General features: G+C 45.4%; 2 protein-coding genes across 4 annotated transcripts in view; one reads left to right on the forward strand and one right to left on the reverse strand.

Moving 5' to 3' along the window:
• FAM83G (family with sequence similarity 83 member G) overlaps window positions 1-8,626 on the forward strand; it is a 34,622-nt gene extending 25,996 nt beyond the window's left edge. Inside the window, exon 5 of the mRNA XM_069984210.1 lies at window positions 4,759-8,626. Coding sequence (XP_069840311.1) covers window positions 4,759-5,136 — 378 coding nt within the window. The 3' untranslated portion in view covers window positions 5,137-8,626. The remainder of the gene's footprint in view (window positions 1-4,758) is intronic.
• The window catches only part of SLC5A10 (solute carrier family 5 member 10), a 90,896-nt gene that overhangs the window by 59,684 nt on the left and 13,941 nt on the right, over window positions 1-17,271 (reverse strand). For all 3 annotated transcript variants that reach the window (XM_069984211.1, XM_069984213.1, XM_069984212.1), the window contains 4 exons: window positions 10,596-10,701; window positions 10,326-10,406; window positions 7,571-7,776; window positions 4,297-4,432 (listed from right to left, as the gene is read on the reverse strand). In XM_069984211.1, the coding sequence (XP_069840312.1) occupies window positions 4,297-4,432; window positions 7,571-7,776; window positions 10,326-10,406; window positions 10,596-10,701 (529 nt within the window). The remainder of the gene's footprint in view (window positions 1-4,296; window positions 4,433-7,570; window positions 7,777-10,325; window positions 10,407-10,595; window positions 10,702-17,271) is intronic.

Consider the following 17,271-nt stretch of genomic DNA (forward strand, 5'->3'; position numbering starts at 1 on the left):
AATCGTTAGATCGTTCAGATTTGAACGATTATCGTTACATGTAATAGCAGGCAACAATTAAACAACCAACGAGAAATCGTTCGCACATCGTTCGGTGGAATAAGAAGTCATAGCTAAAACGTACCCAATAGCGATCATCGTTCCGTGTAATTGGGTGAACGATTTTGGGTCGTTTGCCGTAGCGGTCGTTTAAGATCGTTAATTGTTAGTCGTCAAAAAATCGCTTGGTGTAATAGTACCCTTAGTGTTAATTTTTCCAGGACAACTCCTGTAACTTTTATTCAGTATTCTAAGATAAAATCTTAGAACCAACGCGCTTCGCGCAGGTGCGCTTGTGCTCGCCAATGCAAAACGCGCTGATTCCATGATTTTATCTTAGAAGAGGGAATAAAAGTTACGTTTTATCCTTCATACACGTCTTGGAGTGCCAGATCGTACACCATTCATCTTGTTCTCCACTATAGGAAATAGCCGACTCCTGACTAGATGCCATTCTGTTTATACGTACATCGGACCCCATCAATCGTAAAGCGATGGCGTATCAGCATTCCATCACTTTTTGAAAACATCCCTGTGGGCCATCTGAGTGATGACCCACAATGCATCACTCCCTAAATGCAGCTGCATGGAGTATAAAGCATCACGCAGCTCAGCATCGGTATACAGTCTATAAAGCAAAGGATTTACGGAGTCGCCCTTTAGATTGTTGTATTACCATTGTGGCTGAATAAGGCACTTCTTCTGTCTGACGGATTCAGTATAAGAGCGTGTTTACACAAAACCAATAAAAATGGCTGCCCTTTGCATCCTTTTTGTTTCCGAGCTTTTCTTTAACATGAAGTCCCTGAACAATACATAGGATGATATTTACCCGACTCCATAGCAGCTGCATTATATAACCTGTGTCCTGAGGGCCTACGGTTCCCAGCATGTAATCCTCTGGTTGTCAAGCCGGGTACTCTTCAAAATCCATAGCAGCCTATCAGATCACTCCGATGAAGGTTTAATTTAAAGGATCTGATTGGTTCCTGTGGGTGACTACTCTCCTTATGGGTGAGGCACTTTCAGAGCTGGCACGGTATGAAATCTTTGCCCTCCATGTCTGTGTGTGTGAGCGGCACACAGTGTTCTTGTTTACCATGGCACATGGATTTTTATTAATTCTTTTTTTTTTTCTTGTGGAATTCTATGAGGGCTTGTATACACCTGCTTATGCACGTTGCAGGGATGGCGGTTGTCTTGGCGGCGGCCTCTGCCAATCCCAGCTTCAGATCTTGGTATAGATTTCTTTATAATACTGGTGCCGCCCTATGTGGCAGAGCCATGGGTCTCCGATCAACCATTTAGGGTAGAGGCCAGTAGCCTGTTGCAAAACTACAACTCCCAGCATGCCCTGACAGCCTTTGGCTGTCAGGGCATGCTGGGAGTTGTAGTTTTGCAATATCTGAACAGTCACAGGCTAGGATCCTGTAATTGTGTTATTGCACACTAGTATTATTATAGGTGTTAAGTATGCCCGGAGTGACTCCCATAGAAAAGTCTGGTTTATAACTAGTATTTTGATGATTTCCTTCCGACATTTATAAGGAGCGCTTGCTGTTACCCGCCCTTCCTGGTGATTTAGGGCTTTACACGTCCCCACGGAGCACAATGGTTGGGGAGTCACCACATTCTACATTCAGGAGCTGCACAGAACTCTGTACAGACCTGATACTTCTCACGGCTGGGGGTTTGTTACAGACGCGTCTAGACTTCTCTATGAGCTACACTGTATGATCTCTAGGCTGATACTTTTTAGGTTCTATTCATTTTTAGGTTCTATGCATGTTCAGACCTCGTATGAGATTGGACGTTCCGTGACCCGTCCGGGTTACTGAACGTGCCGGTCTCTAAAAAGATTATTTTTAAACCCACAGAGTTCTGATGCGGGTGTAACAGAACTCCCCACTGAACACTATGGAGCTTGTGGCCAAAGCCACTCGCTCCATAGTGTGCACTGACAGGGTTTCTGCGGCCGCTATTCAATGAATAGCAGTTGTTTGCAGCGCTGCTAGGGGTCCTAGACGGAGCGTATACTTTGTGTATATGCTCCGGCCGGGATCCCATACAGGGCAAGGTAACGTATCTTTTCGTAATAAGATACGTTGTCTGAACATAGCCTTAGGGTAGTTTTACACCTACCGGATCCGCATCGGATCTCACGGTGCGGATTTGCTGCGGATCTAGTACCATTTACCCCTATGATAGCACATACTCGCAGCGGGATTGACATCCCGCTGTAGATGCTTTAACCCCCTGCTGACTACAACGCAGCCCCGTCACCCGCATCCCTGCCCCCATCAGCCCGCCTCCCGCATCTCCCTCCCGACGTGCTGTTCATACATTACCTGTCTACGCTCCCGGTCTTCTCCTGCCCTCTGCTTCCTTCCCGACACCGTGTGCTGCAGCTTTTCTAAACTGACAGGCCGCTCAGTGCGCGGTGCTAGGAAGAGAGCAGAAGGCAGGAGAAGACGGGTAATGTATGAACAGTTTAGGGCAAGGGCTGCACGGACATCGTTAACAACGTGTAATAGGCCCAGTAAACGAGCACCGATCTAGCAGATCATCGCTTGTTTACATTATTTATCAGGCCGCCATATAATAGGATCCATACTCTCACTTCATTTCATTGATTAAGATTGTCAACTAGGCGGGGCTTTAGAGCAGTTTGGCCTGATCTCCCAGCTGGGGAGAGGGCCCTAATCAATGAAATAAAGCGATTTTAGAGCAGTAAGAAGGCACAGACAAGTGTTAGACTGGTATATATGAAATGTGCAGCATCTAAGATTGTGGATGGCGCGGAGAACCGAACATAGAGCAGACTCCGCTTGAAACTCTGCCTGTACCATTGATTCAATGGGATTTCTCAAGAGCCTCTGCTTTGCGCTCGAGATTTGACGTGTCAATTCTTTCTGCAGAGGCGCACGAGAAATCCCATTGATTTATTGGGACAGTCAGACAGTCAGTCATTTCCACCTCTTTTGCTCTGTGTCAACGGGCCCTATGGGGGGGCAGTATCACTTTATCAGCTGCTGTATGCCTTGCAGGAAGTGGTATATTCTTTCCAGTCTGACACAGTGCTCTCTGCTGCCACCTCTGTCCATGTCAGGAACTGTCCAGAGCAGTAACAAATCCCCATAGAAAACCTCTCCTGCTCTGGACAGTTTCTGACATGGACAGAGGTGGCAGCAGAGAGCACTGTGTCAGACTGGAAAGAATACACCACTTCCTGTAGGACATACAGCAGCTGATAAGTACTGGAAGACTGAAGATTTTTAATTAGAAGTAATTTACAAATCTGTATAACTTTCTGACACCAGGTGATTTAAAAGAAAAAGATTTTTGCTGGAGTATCGCTTTAAGTTTACACCTACCCTCCATGCTCTTCTGCCACCACTGGCATCACGGAGCTCCAGTTCCTGCTGCGCAGCACTTCTAGGTTCAGGGGTGTGACATCATGGACCGCTCAACCAACCAGTGGCTGACACAAAAATTAGGTCGAATACGTTTTTGTGTACATTTAAAAAAAGGGATCAGTTTTGATTTTTTTTTTTTTTTTTTTTTTTTTGAATGGAAGTCAATGGAAAAACGGATCAAAGCGGATGCAGACAAATGCATCGTTTTTTCATCCGTTTTTTGCAAAAAACATGAAAAAAAGATTGCAAAAACGTATTGAAATTTTTTTATCATAGTTCTAACACAAAAATTGTGTACCACCTATTTAATATAATCTAACCTATTTATTGCATGAGATAGTTGTCGGTTATCAATAGTTATCGAATGAACATTCTGCTAATCCCTATCCCACGTGTATGGATACCTTTACCTGCACGATACACTGTTTTGTGTTCCTTATAAAAAATTTAATGGGTTAGCCAGGCTCCCTCCTCTCTTCCGAGCAGAGGGCACCAGGTTAAACGTTAGCATCTCCCATTGATTTCAGCGGGGTTTGTTGTGCGCAAGTATTAGGTATCCGCTCTGCATAGACTGATAGCTTTCAGATGGCGGCACTATCTGTCGACTGGCCAAGAAGTTACAATTTGGAGTCTCAATTCCCCCCCATGCAATATACTTTACAGTCTACTTCCCTTGTAGTCAGAGCAGCCATTCTGTATTAGTGAGAAGAACCCAAGTCTATGAGTGTAGTGAGTAAACCAGTATGGCTGCCTCTGCTGTGTTCATGGACACCATAACATAAACATAAAAAAAATATATATCAAGGGTTCCAAAGCAAAATGCCATAGGTGCTGAGCCTACCTGGGTATAGCGCCCGGCTGATCATTCCTGGCATAATGATGAAGATCATGGGTAACATTTTCAGATAACTGGCGAGGATAGAACCGGCTTTAGCATGGCTTATGTTCTTGGCCGACAGTGACCTCTGCACGATGACCTGATGAACGAGAAACCAGACTGGTTAGAAGTGATTGGACATGACATTATACCCCCCATATAACTCGATTATTCATCGATTGTGTGTATGTGCTGCCCACTGTGTGTGGATAACTAATTCCCATAGAGAGCTGTAGTGCACTCTAACAAGCTGCGCAGCTGTGTAAGCATGGTATAGCAGAGCCCTGTGCATGTTAGTGCCATGACTTGTTTGGGGGTGGGGGGTCTATGTATAAGGGGGAGCACTGACTAATATTTGCCTTGCTAGCTTTGTAGAATTTGCCACACCTATACTAACACCCTACCCTTCTCTTCCTGCTCTTCAAGGGGAAACCGCATTTCCATTACACCACAAACGGCCCCACCGGAGGATTCGACAGGTACCACTCCCATCCTGGCTCCAGGAGCATAGGCAAGGGCAGAGGCAAGAAGGAGACTATGGAAGGTCCTGGAGCGTACCGCCAGCTCAGTAGGAAGTCTGACAACCAGGGGGCAAGAGCTGGGTACTGGAGCGGCAAGGACTATGGAAGCAGCTATACCAGTCCCCTTTCTCAGAGTCCTGCGCCATCCGACACCGTTACCAGTCCCTTCGGAATTCCATATTCTAAGTTATCCCAAACCAAACATCTGAAGAATAAGATAGGAGCTGGCAGCCTGGACTCTAGGAGAAGAGGGCATGGTCCTCCTGGGCACAAGGACCTCTGAATACGCTCACATGGAAAGTGGCGTTTGTCTCCTTGGTGGGCACAGATTCATACTGGCATGATGCCATACACTGTGGACTGGGTACTACGCCCAGTGGCTGGATAATAATGCCCACTGTGGTGTAATAAGGTTCCCTGCTGCCGGAATAAGCCACCGGTGTGCTGCTCAGCTTTACCGCCCCAGAGATGCTGGCAGGCCCCAGATGTGTACGTGCTTGGTGAGGCTTGTGGGCATTTATTAGGGGGGGCATTGAACTTATGATGCCCATCGCTGCTGGGGCTGCAGGGGCTGCGTTTACTGCACTTCTCTACCTGTTTACATTCTTGTTCCAACCAGGTATTTCTATTGAGACGCAAGACATTATAGGGTTAAGTGTATAGGGGGAAATCACCCGTTTTCTTATAGGTTACCACCTGAATATGTGGCGGCCATTTTGTTCTTTTATGTTGTTAATGGATAAGAGTTAATTTAAAGTTTTATAAGAAAGTGACTTAAAGGGGTATTCTGACCACAGACGTGATGTCTGACCCTTTAGAGGGGTTATCCAGTCTTACAAAAGAGGGAGGAGTCTGACCCCCACCAATGTTATATTTCCTAGTAGGCCATCCATTCTGTAAGGCTGGATAACCCCTTTAAGAATGTGTACCTACCAAATGCATGCAGCTGGAGGCAGCCATATTTGTGGATGTGGCCATGTTCACTGAGTATTCTCTGATGCCTAGACACCATTACAGAAAATGCCCAGTGTTGTTCCATTAAAGGGGAGTCACCTAGACCTCCCAGGAAAAGATTTTGGCACTTTAAAGGGGCTTATGTTTCTGTATACTCCATGGACACCATGATAGCTCTGCTGCTGGTAACAAAATGGCTGCCTCCATGGCTTATAGTGAAAAGGTTTGATGGTTGTTACTGTAAGTGCGAGCGTTGTCAGACCACAGACAGTGGCGTTCATTCTCTCCTCCGTTATACAGAAGTGAGTTCTTGGAGAGGGTGGATGACCATCTAAAATGGTGACTTCAGAAAGACTCATGTTCTCTCTACCTGGTTAATTTCCGGTTTAGTTTACTCAGCTGTATGTATGTGAATATGTAACTTTATGTATATATGTGTGTATGTATGTATGTATATACCAGAACTGTGGGGGTGAGGACAATTGCAATTTACAGGGTACCAGACTCCATTATATATCATACCCTTTATTTGTTTTGCTGCAATCTATGTGTTGATAGACACAATGGTAAGGCTACATGCACACGCGTTTTGGACATTAGATGGACGGTACAGAGAAAAGGATTCCAAAACGCAGTTCTTGCCTCTGGTGGTTTTGTTTTTTTAAGACTTAAAGGGGTATATTTTAAGTTAAAAATTAGTGGAGTACCCCTTTAAATGGTGAAAAGAGCTGGTAACAACCACAGTACAGCAATTGCGGTTTTCCATAGAACTAGTATATCTCTTTTATGAGAGTGTTTTTTACCGCCATAATAGGCTCCCTGACTGACTGACTGCCTGAATATGGGGGCTGTACACAGTAATGGCAACCATTTTGTGGATTGGACTATGCACAGGAGCCAGTGCTGCCAAATAGTGAACCTGTTGCCTATAGCAACCAATGAGCTTTCAGGTTTCATTTGTCCAGTGCAGGTTACAGAATGTAGGGATGTGATTGGTTGCTATGGGCAACTGTTCTTGATGCCCAGAGATAGGGGAGGGTACTATATGACAGGTATGCCACACCCCCTGTTAACGGAAATAATTTTTTGTGCCGTTAAAAGCACAGAGGGCTTTAGTTTAAAAAAAATGGCGCTCAGAACAAATGTCAGATGTTGCAGTATATATGATTTTTAGTGGGGTTTATGCAACCCATTTCATGGTTAGTCCTAGGGGCGGGACTTAAAGGTGCTGATTTTTCCTTTTCAAATGCTGGCGACTATGTGACACTTTAAATGATGTCCCTTGAGATCTGCAACATGGTCATGTGTCATCTGCAACATGGTCACCTTAGGACTGCACCGTGACAGGAAGCCCCATAACATGGCCACCAGGGTAAGAAGGGAGAGGAGGGGACTACTGTTCTCCATTTTAGACTAGGTGACATTTATATACTTGCTGCTGCGTTGTATAATTTGACTTTTGCACTTTAAGACCTAATATTTTACCATAGTCTTTGGCATCACTGACGTGTAATAAAGTTATAGTCAAGGTGGCGCTGACCCATCCCACAGAATAGTATGTAATATGGACGCAATAGGAGGGCCCTCTCAGTAGAATAAACCTTATACCGGTAGTCGCCAACTTGTGGCTCTTCAGTTGTTGCAAAACTACATTTCCCAGCATGCCCAGACAGCCCTTGGCTGACCAGGCATGCTGGGAGATGTAGTTTCACACTGCTTGGGGATTATACAATGGTTTTTCATTTCCTAATGGGCATATTTACCTGATCCGTGCACCAATACCAGGCGGCCAGGATGGTCAACCCAAAGGTCATCCCTGGCCAAGGAAGGTCACCGTTGACTGGATCACGGAAAAGATGCATGGCGTCAGAGCGGGGTAAGTGGCAGGTGGTATTTGGGACAACCAGGGACGGTATGGCCACGGAATACGCCTTTTCAAGATTTTGATAGCCCCCAATTTTATTGAACGCTGTTGGAAAACAAGCAAATATTTTAAAAAAAACCTGACAAAAATGTGAAAAAAAAGTAGACATACAAGAAATTGATGTTATACCCATCACTGTTTCGTGGTATTGGTGGACATTTTGTGAGAGATAAACTAACATTCGGTCAGTGGAGGAAGTGTCACCCATAGTGACCAATCACAGAGAAGCTTTCATGTTTCCAAAGCCTTTTACAAAATGAAAGCTGTGCCGTGATTGGTCGCTATGGGCAACGAGGCCTGTTTTTCTGTGAGAAAATTATTTAGCTAGTTTACAAAATGGCGGCTATTTGACGACACTTGTGACTAATGTTAACGCACATTTGTGTAGATAAGACTTCCCTTGTCGTTGTATCCCGTGACGTCTGTCAGTAAATACACAGAGTCCATTATGTGCACTTTGCAGGGTTTGTCTGAGAGGATTATATCCACTTGTGTCAGGTGAACACTTGGCGGGCGGCCATGTTTTCTGTTACTGTATCTTACATTCTCTGGGGAACAATACAGTAATACCATTTGAGACGAGACGCCCCGAAGCTGTATTGTGTGAGAACAAATGGCTGCTAACATGGTGGCCAAAGAGTGCGACCAAAGAAACTCCTAGAATAAAATGGCTGCTCCTTCTGCGACTGACATTCCTCATTTGGTCATGGATGATGGAAACATCGAATCTCATTCTTCCTGTTACTTTATTCATCTTATTTCTTAAGATCTCCGGAACACATTTTCTTGGTATCTCAGGTTCCCGCTGTAACGGTCTGCAGAGTCCTACAACTATTTTTGTATGTTGTAAAATGGTTTTTAAGCTATTTGAAATAAATGCTGTATTTAAAGCCGCGACTGGAGAGACTCCATTATTTTTTATTTTTGTTGCTCATTGTGTTTCTATGCTGATAAGTGTGAGGGGAAAAAACGAGAAACGGGAGGGTTATATTACATCTATGTGTGTCTACCCAACCGCCCCTTGTTCTGGCTCAAGGTTGAGTTATCATATGCCACAGTTGAGTCAATGATGTCACAGTATAGGGGTAATACCCACAGCGATGTCACAGTATAAGGGTAATGCACACAGTGATTTCACATTTGTTGATGTCACAGATGTTCACACTCTGTAAGAGACCGGCTGTTCCGTGACCAGTACCGCAGTACCGGCCAGATTAGCGCGCGCCCGCATCAGAACACACCACAGCACACAATGAAGCAAGCGGCTGGAGCCGCTCGCTTCATTGTGTGAACTGACAGAGCTTTCTGCGGCCGCAATTCACTGAATTCACGATGTGTATACGCTCCGGCCGGGATCCCCTAGCAGATAGGGCAGTGTTCACAGGCACATAAAGTACGGCCGGCAACAACGGTGTGAACATAGCCTTAGGGTAATGCAAACAGTGATGTCACAGTACAGGGATAATATACACAGTGATGTCACAGTACAGGGGTAATACATTCAATGATATCCCAGTACAGGGATAATACAGTGATGTCATAGTACAGGGATATACACAGTGGTGTCACAGTTCAGGGGTAGTGCACACAGTGATGTCATACACAGTATAAGGATAATACAATGATGTCACAGTACAGGGAGAATGCACAGGGTGATGTCACAGTACAGGGGTAATGCACACAGTGATGTCACAGTACAGGGGTAATGCACACAGTGATGTCACACAGTATAGGGGTAATGCACAGTGATGTCACACACAGAGTATAGGGGTAACCCACTCTTTGATCTATGAGTTTCAGCACAATATTTAGCTTTAGTTACTGGAATACAACTACTTCTCTCCAGTCCAGTGAGTGGGATGAGCTATAAGCCCAGCACACAGGCCGCATCTGTCTTCTGGGGGAGTCATCTATTCCTGTCTATCCACTACATACAACCCCACACATAACCTTATATAAGACCTCCTCTCTGCCTGCACATTGTACATCAGCTTAGTCATGTTTTGCATTTTCCCATGCGGAGGTGATGGCCTGGACCCTCCTGCGTTAATCCGATTACTTTGGCCTATCATATCTCCCAGTATACATGGCGCAGAGCTCCATGCAAATCCTGAAAGAATAGGACAGGTGTAATGTGTAAATATCGTCTCATGGCTCTCCTCCCAATGCAAAATATCCACAGTCTGCTCTGCACAGCGAGGCAGCAGCTTGTACTTGGTGGGCCTCAGAGCAGAACTCACATGTCCTACAACTGGGATGGGGAACATTCAGCCCTCCAGCTGTGGCAAAATTACAATTCCCATCATGCCATCCCATCTTTGGCTGTCCAGGCATGATGGGAATTGAAGTTTTGCCACAGCTGGAGGGCTGAAGGTTCCCCATCTCTGTTCTACAGCAGTGTTCTCCAACCTGGGTCTCTCTGGCTGTTGCTGAACTCCTGAATTTATCAGGGCATGCTGGGAGTTGTAGTTCTGCAACACCTGGAGAGCCATAGTCTCTCTGGTCAGGTCTGTAACATGGGGGTGTCCTGTGCCCTGTAGGGTCTGTGATCTTGGGGATCCATGGGCATTGTACCAGTCATACATACAGCTTACCTGTGATGGTCAGCACAATGGCCCCCACTATCATGATCACCGTCTGTAGTGCGTCAGTATAGATGACAGCAGCAAGACCCCCTAAAAGAGAAAAGGGACATACAGCGAACCAATAAATGATATACTGCCACGTATAAAGAGTGCAGTATGAAAGATGACCCATGATACACACTTTATCATAGGCCATGCCCCCCATTGTGAAAGCCCCTCCCTTTATTGGAAGCTCCACCCCAATATGGGCTCTGGGATTAGAAGTGTCACATATCTTACCGGCAATGGTGTACATTGCGGTGACCACCAGCATCAGCACCGTAGACAGGTAGAGGTTCCAGCCCAGACACACCTGTACGAATAGTGCTCCGGAGTACAGGTCCGTCTGCAGGGAGACAGAGATTAAAGGGGTTAGACCACCATTTATAAGTATCAGACCATCCAGAGCTGAACTCGCAATTCTGCTAGTTACAAAGAAACAGTGAGTGAGGCTCTGGAGTATAATACATTATGTAACTCAGGATCAGTACAGGATCAGTAATGTAATGTATGTACACAGTGACCCCACCAGCAGAATAGTGAGTGCAGCTCTGGAGTATATTTCATGATATGATATATATATGTAATATATAACACAGTAACATCACCTTACAGGCACATAATGTATATATTGTGGGTATAAAGGTTAGCCTCCGTTGATGAAGTGTAACATGATATGATAGATCTGGTATTCTCTATCACATCACAGTCGTGTGCCATGTTTTCTGCAGTTTTCTTATTCCTATTGTCAGTGTTAAATCACAGATGATTAATTGTGTGAACAAAGTCCAAGGTCTGCAGTCAGCAGTAGGTAAGACAGTCATTTATTCCTGATGTATATATGACCTATGGTCAGAAATCATATTCTGCAGGACTCCATTCTGATCTATGGTGTATTCTCCTGCTGATCTCTCCCCCCTCTCACAGCATCACAGAGATATAGAAGCTGCAGCTGCTTCCCCCTCCTCTCCCCTCCTTGTCTTCTATTTGTTCTATCACTGCAGTTGGATTATTTTGGTGACTGGGGAAGCATTTAGGGAATGTGCACACTACGGAATCCTGATGGAACACCCGTTACAGATTCCGCATCTCGCACCCGCCTGTGGACTCTGGTGGTTGTGCGCATATCCGCTGCTCTCATAGGCTTCATTCTATGGTTTGCCAGATTCCAACATCTGCCTGAAGAATAAGCGGAATCTGTCAAACCATAGAATGAAGCCTATGGTAGCAGCAGAGATGCGCGTGGCGCGCGAGTCCGGGAGCGAGTGCGAGCTGCGGAATCTGCAACGGGTGTTCCGTCGGGATTCCGTAGTGTACACATACCCTTAGTGTCTGCAGACAGGGGGGAGGGAACGAGGGGCTGCTGGGAGGTAAGGCGTCACCTTCCCATATAAGTACACATCCAATCATGATCATCAAAGGATGTGTTCCAAATACAATGGCTGCCCCATTACTGTGACATCCAGATTTAAAGGGGTATTCCACAGAATAAAAAATATTTATTACTTTTCTTTAATAAAGGTCTATAACTATGTAGTATAAATTGACTATTAAAAGAAAATGTAATTTATTACAATTTTTAAACCTTTTTTTTAACATTGGGTGGTAGGGACATGGCCTCTCTGCTGCGACCGGTGGCTGTGTCAGGGAACTTCAGGGCTGCTCAAGCCCTAGTCCTACCACAATTATAGCTGCATGCAGCATTAGTGATACAGTGCCTCCTCTGATGTCTAATGCAGTAGCATTAGAATAGACATTACACTGGGGGGAGCTGTCTGTGTCACTAGTGCTGCAACCTTCCCTGATGTCTATATAATACATGTCACCATTAGAATAGACATTACACTGAGAGAAGCTGTCTGTGTCACTAGTGCTGCAGCCTCCTCTGATGTCTATATGATAAATGTCACCATTAGAATAGACATTACACTGGGGGAGCTGTCTTTGTCACTACTGCTGCAACCTTCCCTGATGTCTATATAATACATGTTACCATTAGAATAGACATTACACTGAGAGAAGCTGTCTGTGTCACTAGTGCTGCAGCCTCCTCTGATGTCTATATGATAAATGTCACCATTAGAATAGACATTACACTGGGGGAGCTGTCTTTGTCACTACTGCTGCAACCTTCCCTGATGTCTATATAATACATGTCACCATTAGAATAGACATTACACTAGGGGAAGCTGTCTGTGTCACTACTGCTGCAACCTTCCCTGATGTCTATATAATACATGTTACTATTAGAATAGACTTTACACTGGGGGAAGCTGTCTGTGTCACTACTGCTGCAACCTTCCCTGATGTCTATATAATACATGTTACCATTAGAATAGACATTACACTGAGAGAAGCTGTCTGTGTCACTAGTGCTGCAGCCTCCTCTGATGTCTATATAATACATGTCACCATTAGAATATACATTACACTAGGGGAAGCTGTCTGTGTCACTACTGCTGTAACCTTCCCTGATGTCTATATAATACATGTCACTATTAGAATAGACATTACACTGGGGGAAGCTGTCTGTGTCACTACTGCTGCAGCTTCCCCTGATGTCTATATAATACATGTCACCATTAGAAAAGAAAATTACAAAATTACACTGGGGGAGCTGTCTGTGTCATTGGCACTGCAGATATGGCACAGACAGCTTCACCCACTACAATGTCTATTCTAATGGTGACATGTATCATATAGACATCAGGGGAGGCTGCAGCACTAGTGACACAGACAGCTCTCCCAGTGTAATGTCTATTCTAATGGTGACATGTATCATATAGACATCAGGGGAGGCTGCAGCACTAGTGACACAGACAGCTCTCCCAGTGTAATGTCTATTCTAATGGTGACATGTGTCATATAGACATCAGGGGAGGCTGCAGCACTAGTGACACAGACAGCTTCCCCAGTGTAATGTCTATTCTAATGGTGACGTATCATATAGACATCAGGGGAGGCTGCAGCACTAGTGACACAGACAGCTCCCCTAGTGTAATGTCTATTCTAATGGTGACATGTGTCATATAGACATGGGGTGGGGGGGTAGTATCACTAATGCTGCATGTATATGTACTGTGCTGGTACCAGAGCTTGAGTAGCCCTGCAGTTCCTGATACAACCACTGGTGGCAGCAGAGAGTGTCACTACCATCCAATATAAACAAAAAAAACATTCTGAAATTACATTTTCTTTATGATGCTTATATTAGAAAAGTTACAAAACTTTATTAAAGAAATGTGGTTAGTAAATAATTTTTTGCTGTAATCCCCCTTTAAGGGTTTCCTATGACATGTTCTATAGGCCGGTGTATGTGATAGGAGATGGAGCGCCCAGGGTAATGGATACGGGCCACGAGTTGTGTCTGCACTTGTATACAGGACCCAGACAATAGATCCTGCTCTTATATATGACGGGTGTGTCCAGACCTCCACAAATAAAAGACATTCACATACCACGTCAGGGCGTGAGCGGGCACCCCCAACCAACACCGCTACATGTGACAGCTGCCTGTGTCACCGCCAGGTCATCCGTCTAAACCGCTGGGGAACTACAAATACCAGCAATAGATAACTATGTACAGCTGGTGATTAAATGGACAGGAAACTGTATCGCCTATGTTTAATGGCAGCATAATGCATTCTATTGCTCCCTGTTATCAGCCACTTTGGCTACATGTTCAGCAATCTGCTGGACTAGAGATGCCAGAATATACTATAATATATAGAGGAAATGAATGAGCGATGGAACCAGCGGAGAGATCAGCGACTGATCAGTGTAAACCTCCATTTAATGTGTGGTTAAAGAACCATCATTAGGATTTATGGGATTTATAAGTGATGGCTGGGCAGCTGGATCCAGCCAATGTTATACAGCTTGCTGCAGCTCCCACTGGTGGCAGAATGAGGTATTACAGCCAATGTTATACAGCATGCTGCAGCTCCCACTGGTGGTAGAATGAGGTATTACAGCCAATGTTATACAGCTTGCTGCAGCTCCCACTGGTGGCAGAATGAGGTATTACAGCCAATGTTATACAGCATGCTGCAGCTCCCACTGGTGGTAGAATGAGGTATTACAGCCAATGTTATACAGCTTGCTGCAGCTCCCACTGGTGGCAGAATGAGGCATTACAGCCAATGTTATACAGCTTGCTGCAGCTCCCACTGGTGGCAGAATGAGGTATTACAGCCAATGTTATACAGCTTGCTGCAGCTCCCACTGGTGGCAGAATGAGGTATTACAGCCAATGTTATACAGCATGCTGCAGCTTCCACTGGTGGTTGCATAAGGTATTACAGACAATGTTATACAGTTCCCTGCAGCTCCCACTGGTGGCAGGGTAAGGTATTACAGCCAATGTTATACAGCATGCTGCAGCTCCCACTGGTGGTTGGATAAGGTATTACAGCCAATGTTATACTGTGCCCTGCAGCTCCCACTAGTGGCAGGGTCAGGTATTACAGCCAATGTTATACAGCGTGCTGCAGCTCCCACTGGTGGTGGGATGAGGTATTACAGCCAATGTTATTCAGCGCCCACTTGTGGCAGAATGAGGTATTACAGCCAATGTTATACAGCATGCTGCAGCTCCCACTGGTGGCAGAATGAGGTATTACAGCCAATGTTATACAGTTCCCTGCAGCTCCCACTGGTGGCAGGGTCAGGTATTACAGCCAATGTTATACAGCGTGCTGCAGCTCCCACTGGTGGTGGGATAAGGTATTACAGCCAATGTTATACAGCATGCTACAGCTTCTACTGGTGGTTGGATAAGGTATTACAGCCAATGTTATACAGTGCCCTGCAGCTCCCACTGGTGGCAGGATGAGGTATTACAGCCAATGTTATACAGTGCCCTGCAGCTCCCACTGGTGGCAGGGTCAGGTATTACAGCCAATGTTATACAGTGCCCTGCAGCTCCCACTGGTGGCAGGGTCAGGATATTACAGCCAATGTTATACAGCGTGCTGCAGCTCCCACTGGTGGTGGGATAAGGTATTACAGCCAATGTTATACAGCGCCCTGCAGGTCTCACTGGTGGCAGGGTCAGGTATTACAGCCAATGTTATACAGTGCCCTGCAGCTCCCACTGGTGGCAGGGTCAGGTATTACAGCCAATGTTATACAGTGCCCTGCAGCTCCCACTGGTGGCAGGGTCAGGTATTACAGCCAATGTTATACAGCATGCTGCAGCTCCCACTGGTGGTGGGATAAGGTATTACAGCCAATGTTATACAGCGCCCTGCAGGTCTCACTGGTGGCAGGATGAGGTATTACAGCCAATGTTATACAGTGCTCCACAGCGCCTACTGGTGGTAGGATGAGGTATTATAGCCTGCTACTCTGAAGACACAAAGACAAAGACTGTGGGTATCCACCTCATGTGATACTAACTGCTGAAATACTATGTAAGCCTATATGTCTACCGACTGATGTATCTAAGCCTATCAGGTGTGGTACTTACCATGGACCTGTATCTAAGCTTGTTAAGTGAGAAGCTACCTGTCAATGGATGTAAATAAGCCTATCTTGTGATACAGTCTGCCAAATAGTGTATCTAAGCCCCTATTGTGTAATATTGTTTGCCATATGGGGTATCTGAGCCTACAATATTGTACAATGTGTGTCTGATACCTGGTGTATTTAATCTTACTGTATAACGTGTGTCACTGCCTGCTGGGCGTATCTAAGCCTTTCATACACCTGGCACCCTGTGATTTGATACGTCATTCTCCTCACATTTTTTTTATATTACTGGGAGACATTTGTGTGACATTCAGTTACATGATGGAGATTCTCGGCATTCCCCATGAGCGCTGCTCTGAAGCTCCTGTGACCTACATTCCATGTCAATCACCTGAACAGGTAGAATGGAGGAGCAGACCATGGAGTTTGTCATATCCCTCCACTGCCACCATCCCCTAATGTCATTCTACACAGGATCTTCCCCCATGTCACCCACTTACTTCTATACCAGTGATCTGTGGACTACAATTCCCATCATGCCCTCTAGCCTGCAGCTTACAGGTGTAACCCAACCCAACATGTGACATTTATAACACCGGTGTCTTCTTACATAACGGCTCCAGGGTGCAGGTGTGACAGACACCGCTACACCCCCTAAAGCAGGAGTAAGATACCTTGGCTCTCCAGCTGTTGAAAAACTACAACTCCCATCATGCATGGACAGCCAAAGCTTTAGCTTTGGCTGTCCATGCATGATGGGAGTTGTAGTTTTTCAACAGCTGGAGAGCCAAGGTTCCCTACCCCTGCCCTATAGGTATACCCCTGACACCAGACCTGGACAACTCCATATACTAGCCCATCATCCAACAACAGCACTGCCCAACCTATAAATCTCTAGATATTTATTACCAAACTACAACTCCCATCATGACCTTGATCTGACCAGACTAGTGCTCCCTAACTTGTGGGTCCTCCAACATTGGCAAAACCACTACTTTACCTGATACAGCCAATCTACAACCATCATGCCCTTAGGCTGCCAGAGCATGATGAGAGTTGTAGTTTTTAATTTTCAGGCAATAAGGCAATAATGATTGTTAGAGATGCCCCTAGCTGTCAGAGAATGATGGGAGTTGTAGTTTTTCAAGTTTTTGAGTGTCAAGTGCTACAGAGAAAAGATGCTAGAAAAAGTACGGTTCCTTTAAATATGGCTATACACTCACCGGCCACTTTATTAGGTACACCTGTCCAACTGCATGTTACCACTTTATTTCTAATCAGCCAATCACATGGCGGCAACTCAGTGCATTTAGACATGTAGACATGGTCAAGACGGAAGGAGGAGCCTGTCCTCCGAATGAGGAAGGAGGAGCCTGTCCTCCGAAACGTCCGCCGCGAGGTTGGATGGTTTGGACTGAGAGTGGAACACGCCAGCCTGTGAGCA

Source organism: Dendropsophus ebraccatus, chromosome 9, assembly GCF_027789765.1.
Source record: "Dendropsophus ebraccatus isolate aDenEbr1 chromosome 9, aDenEbr1.pat, whole genome shotgun sequence".
NCBI lineage: Eukaryota > Metazoa > Chordata > Amphibia > Anura > Hylidae > Dendropsophus > Dendropsophus ebraccatus.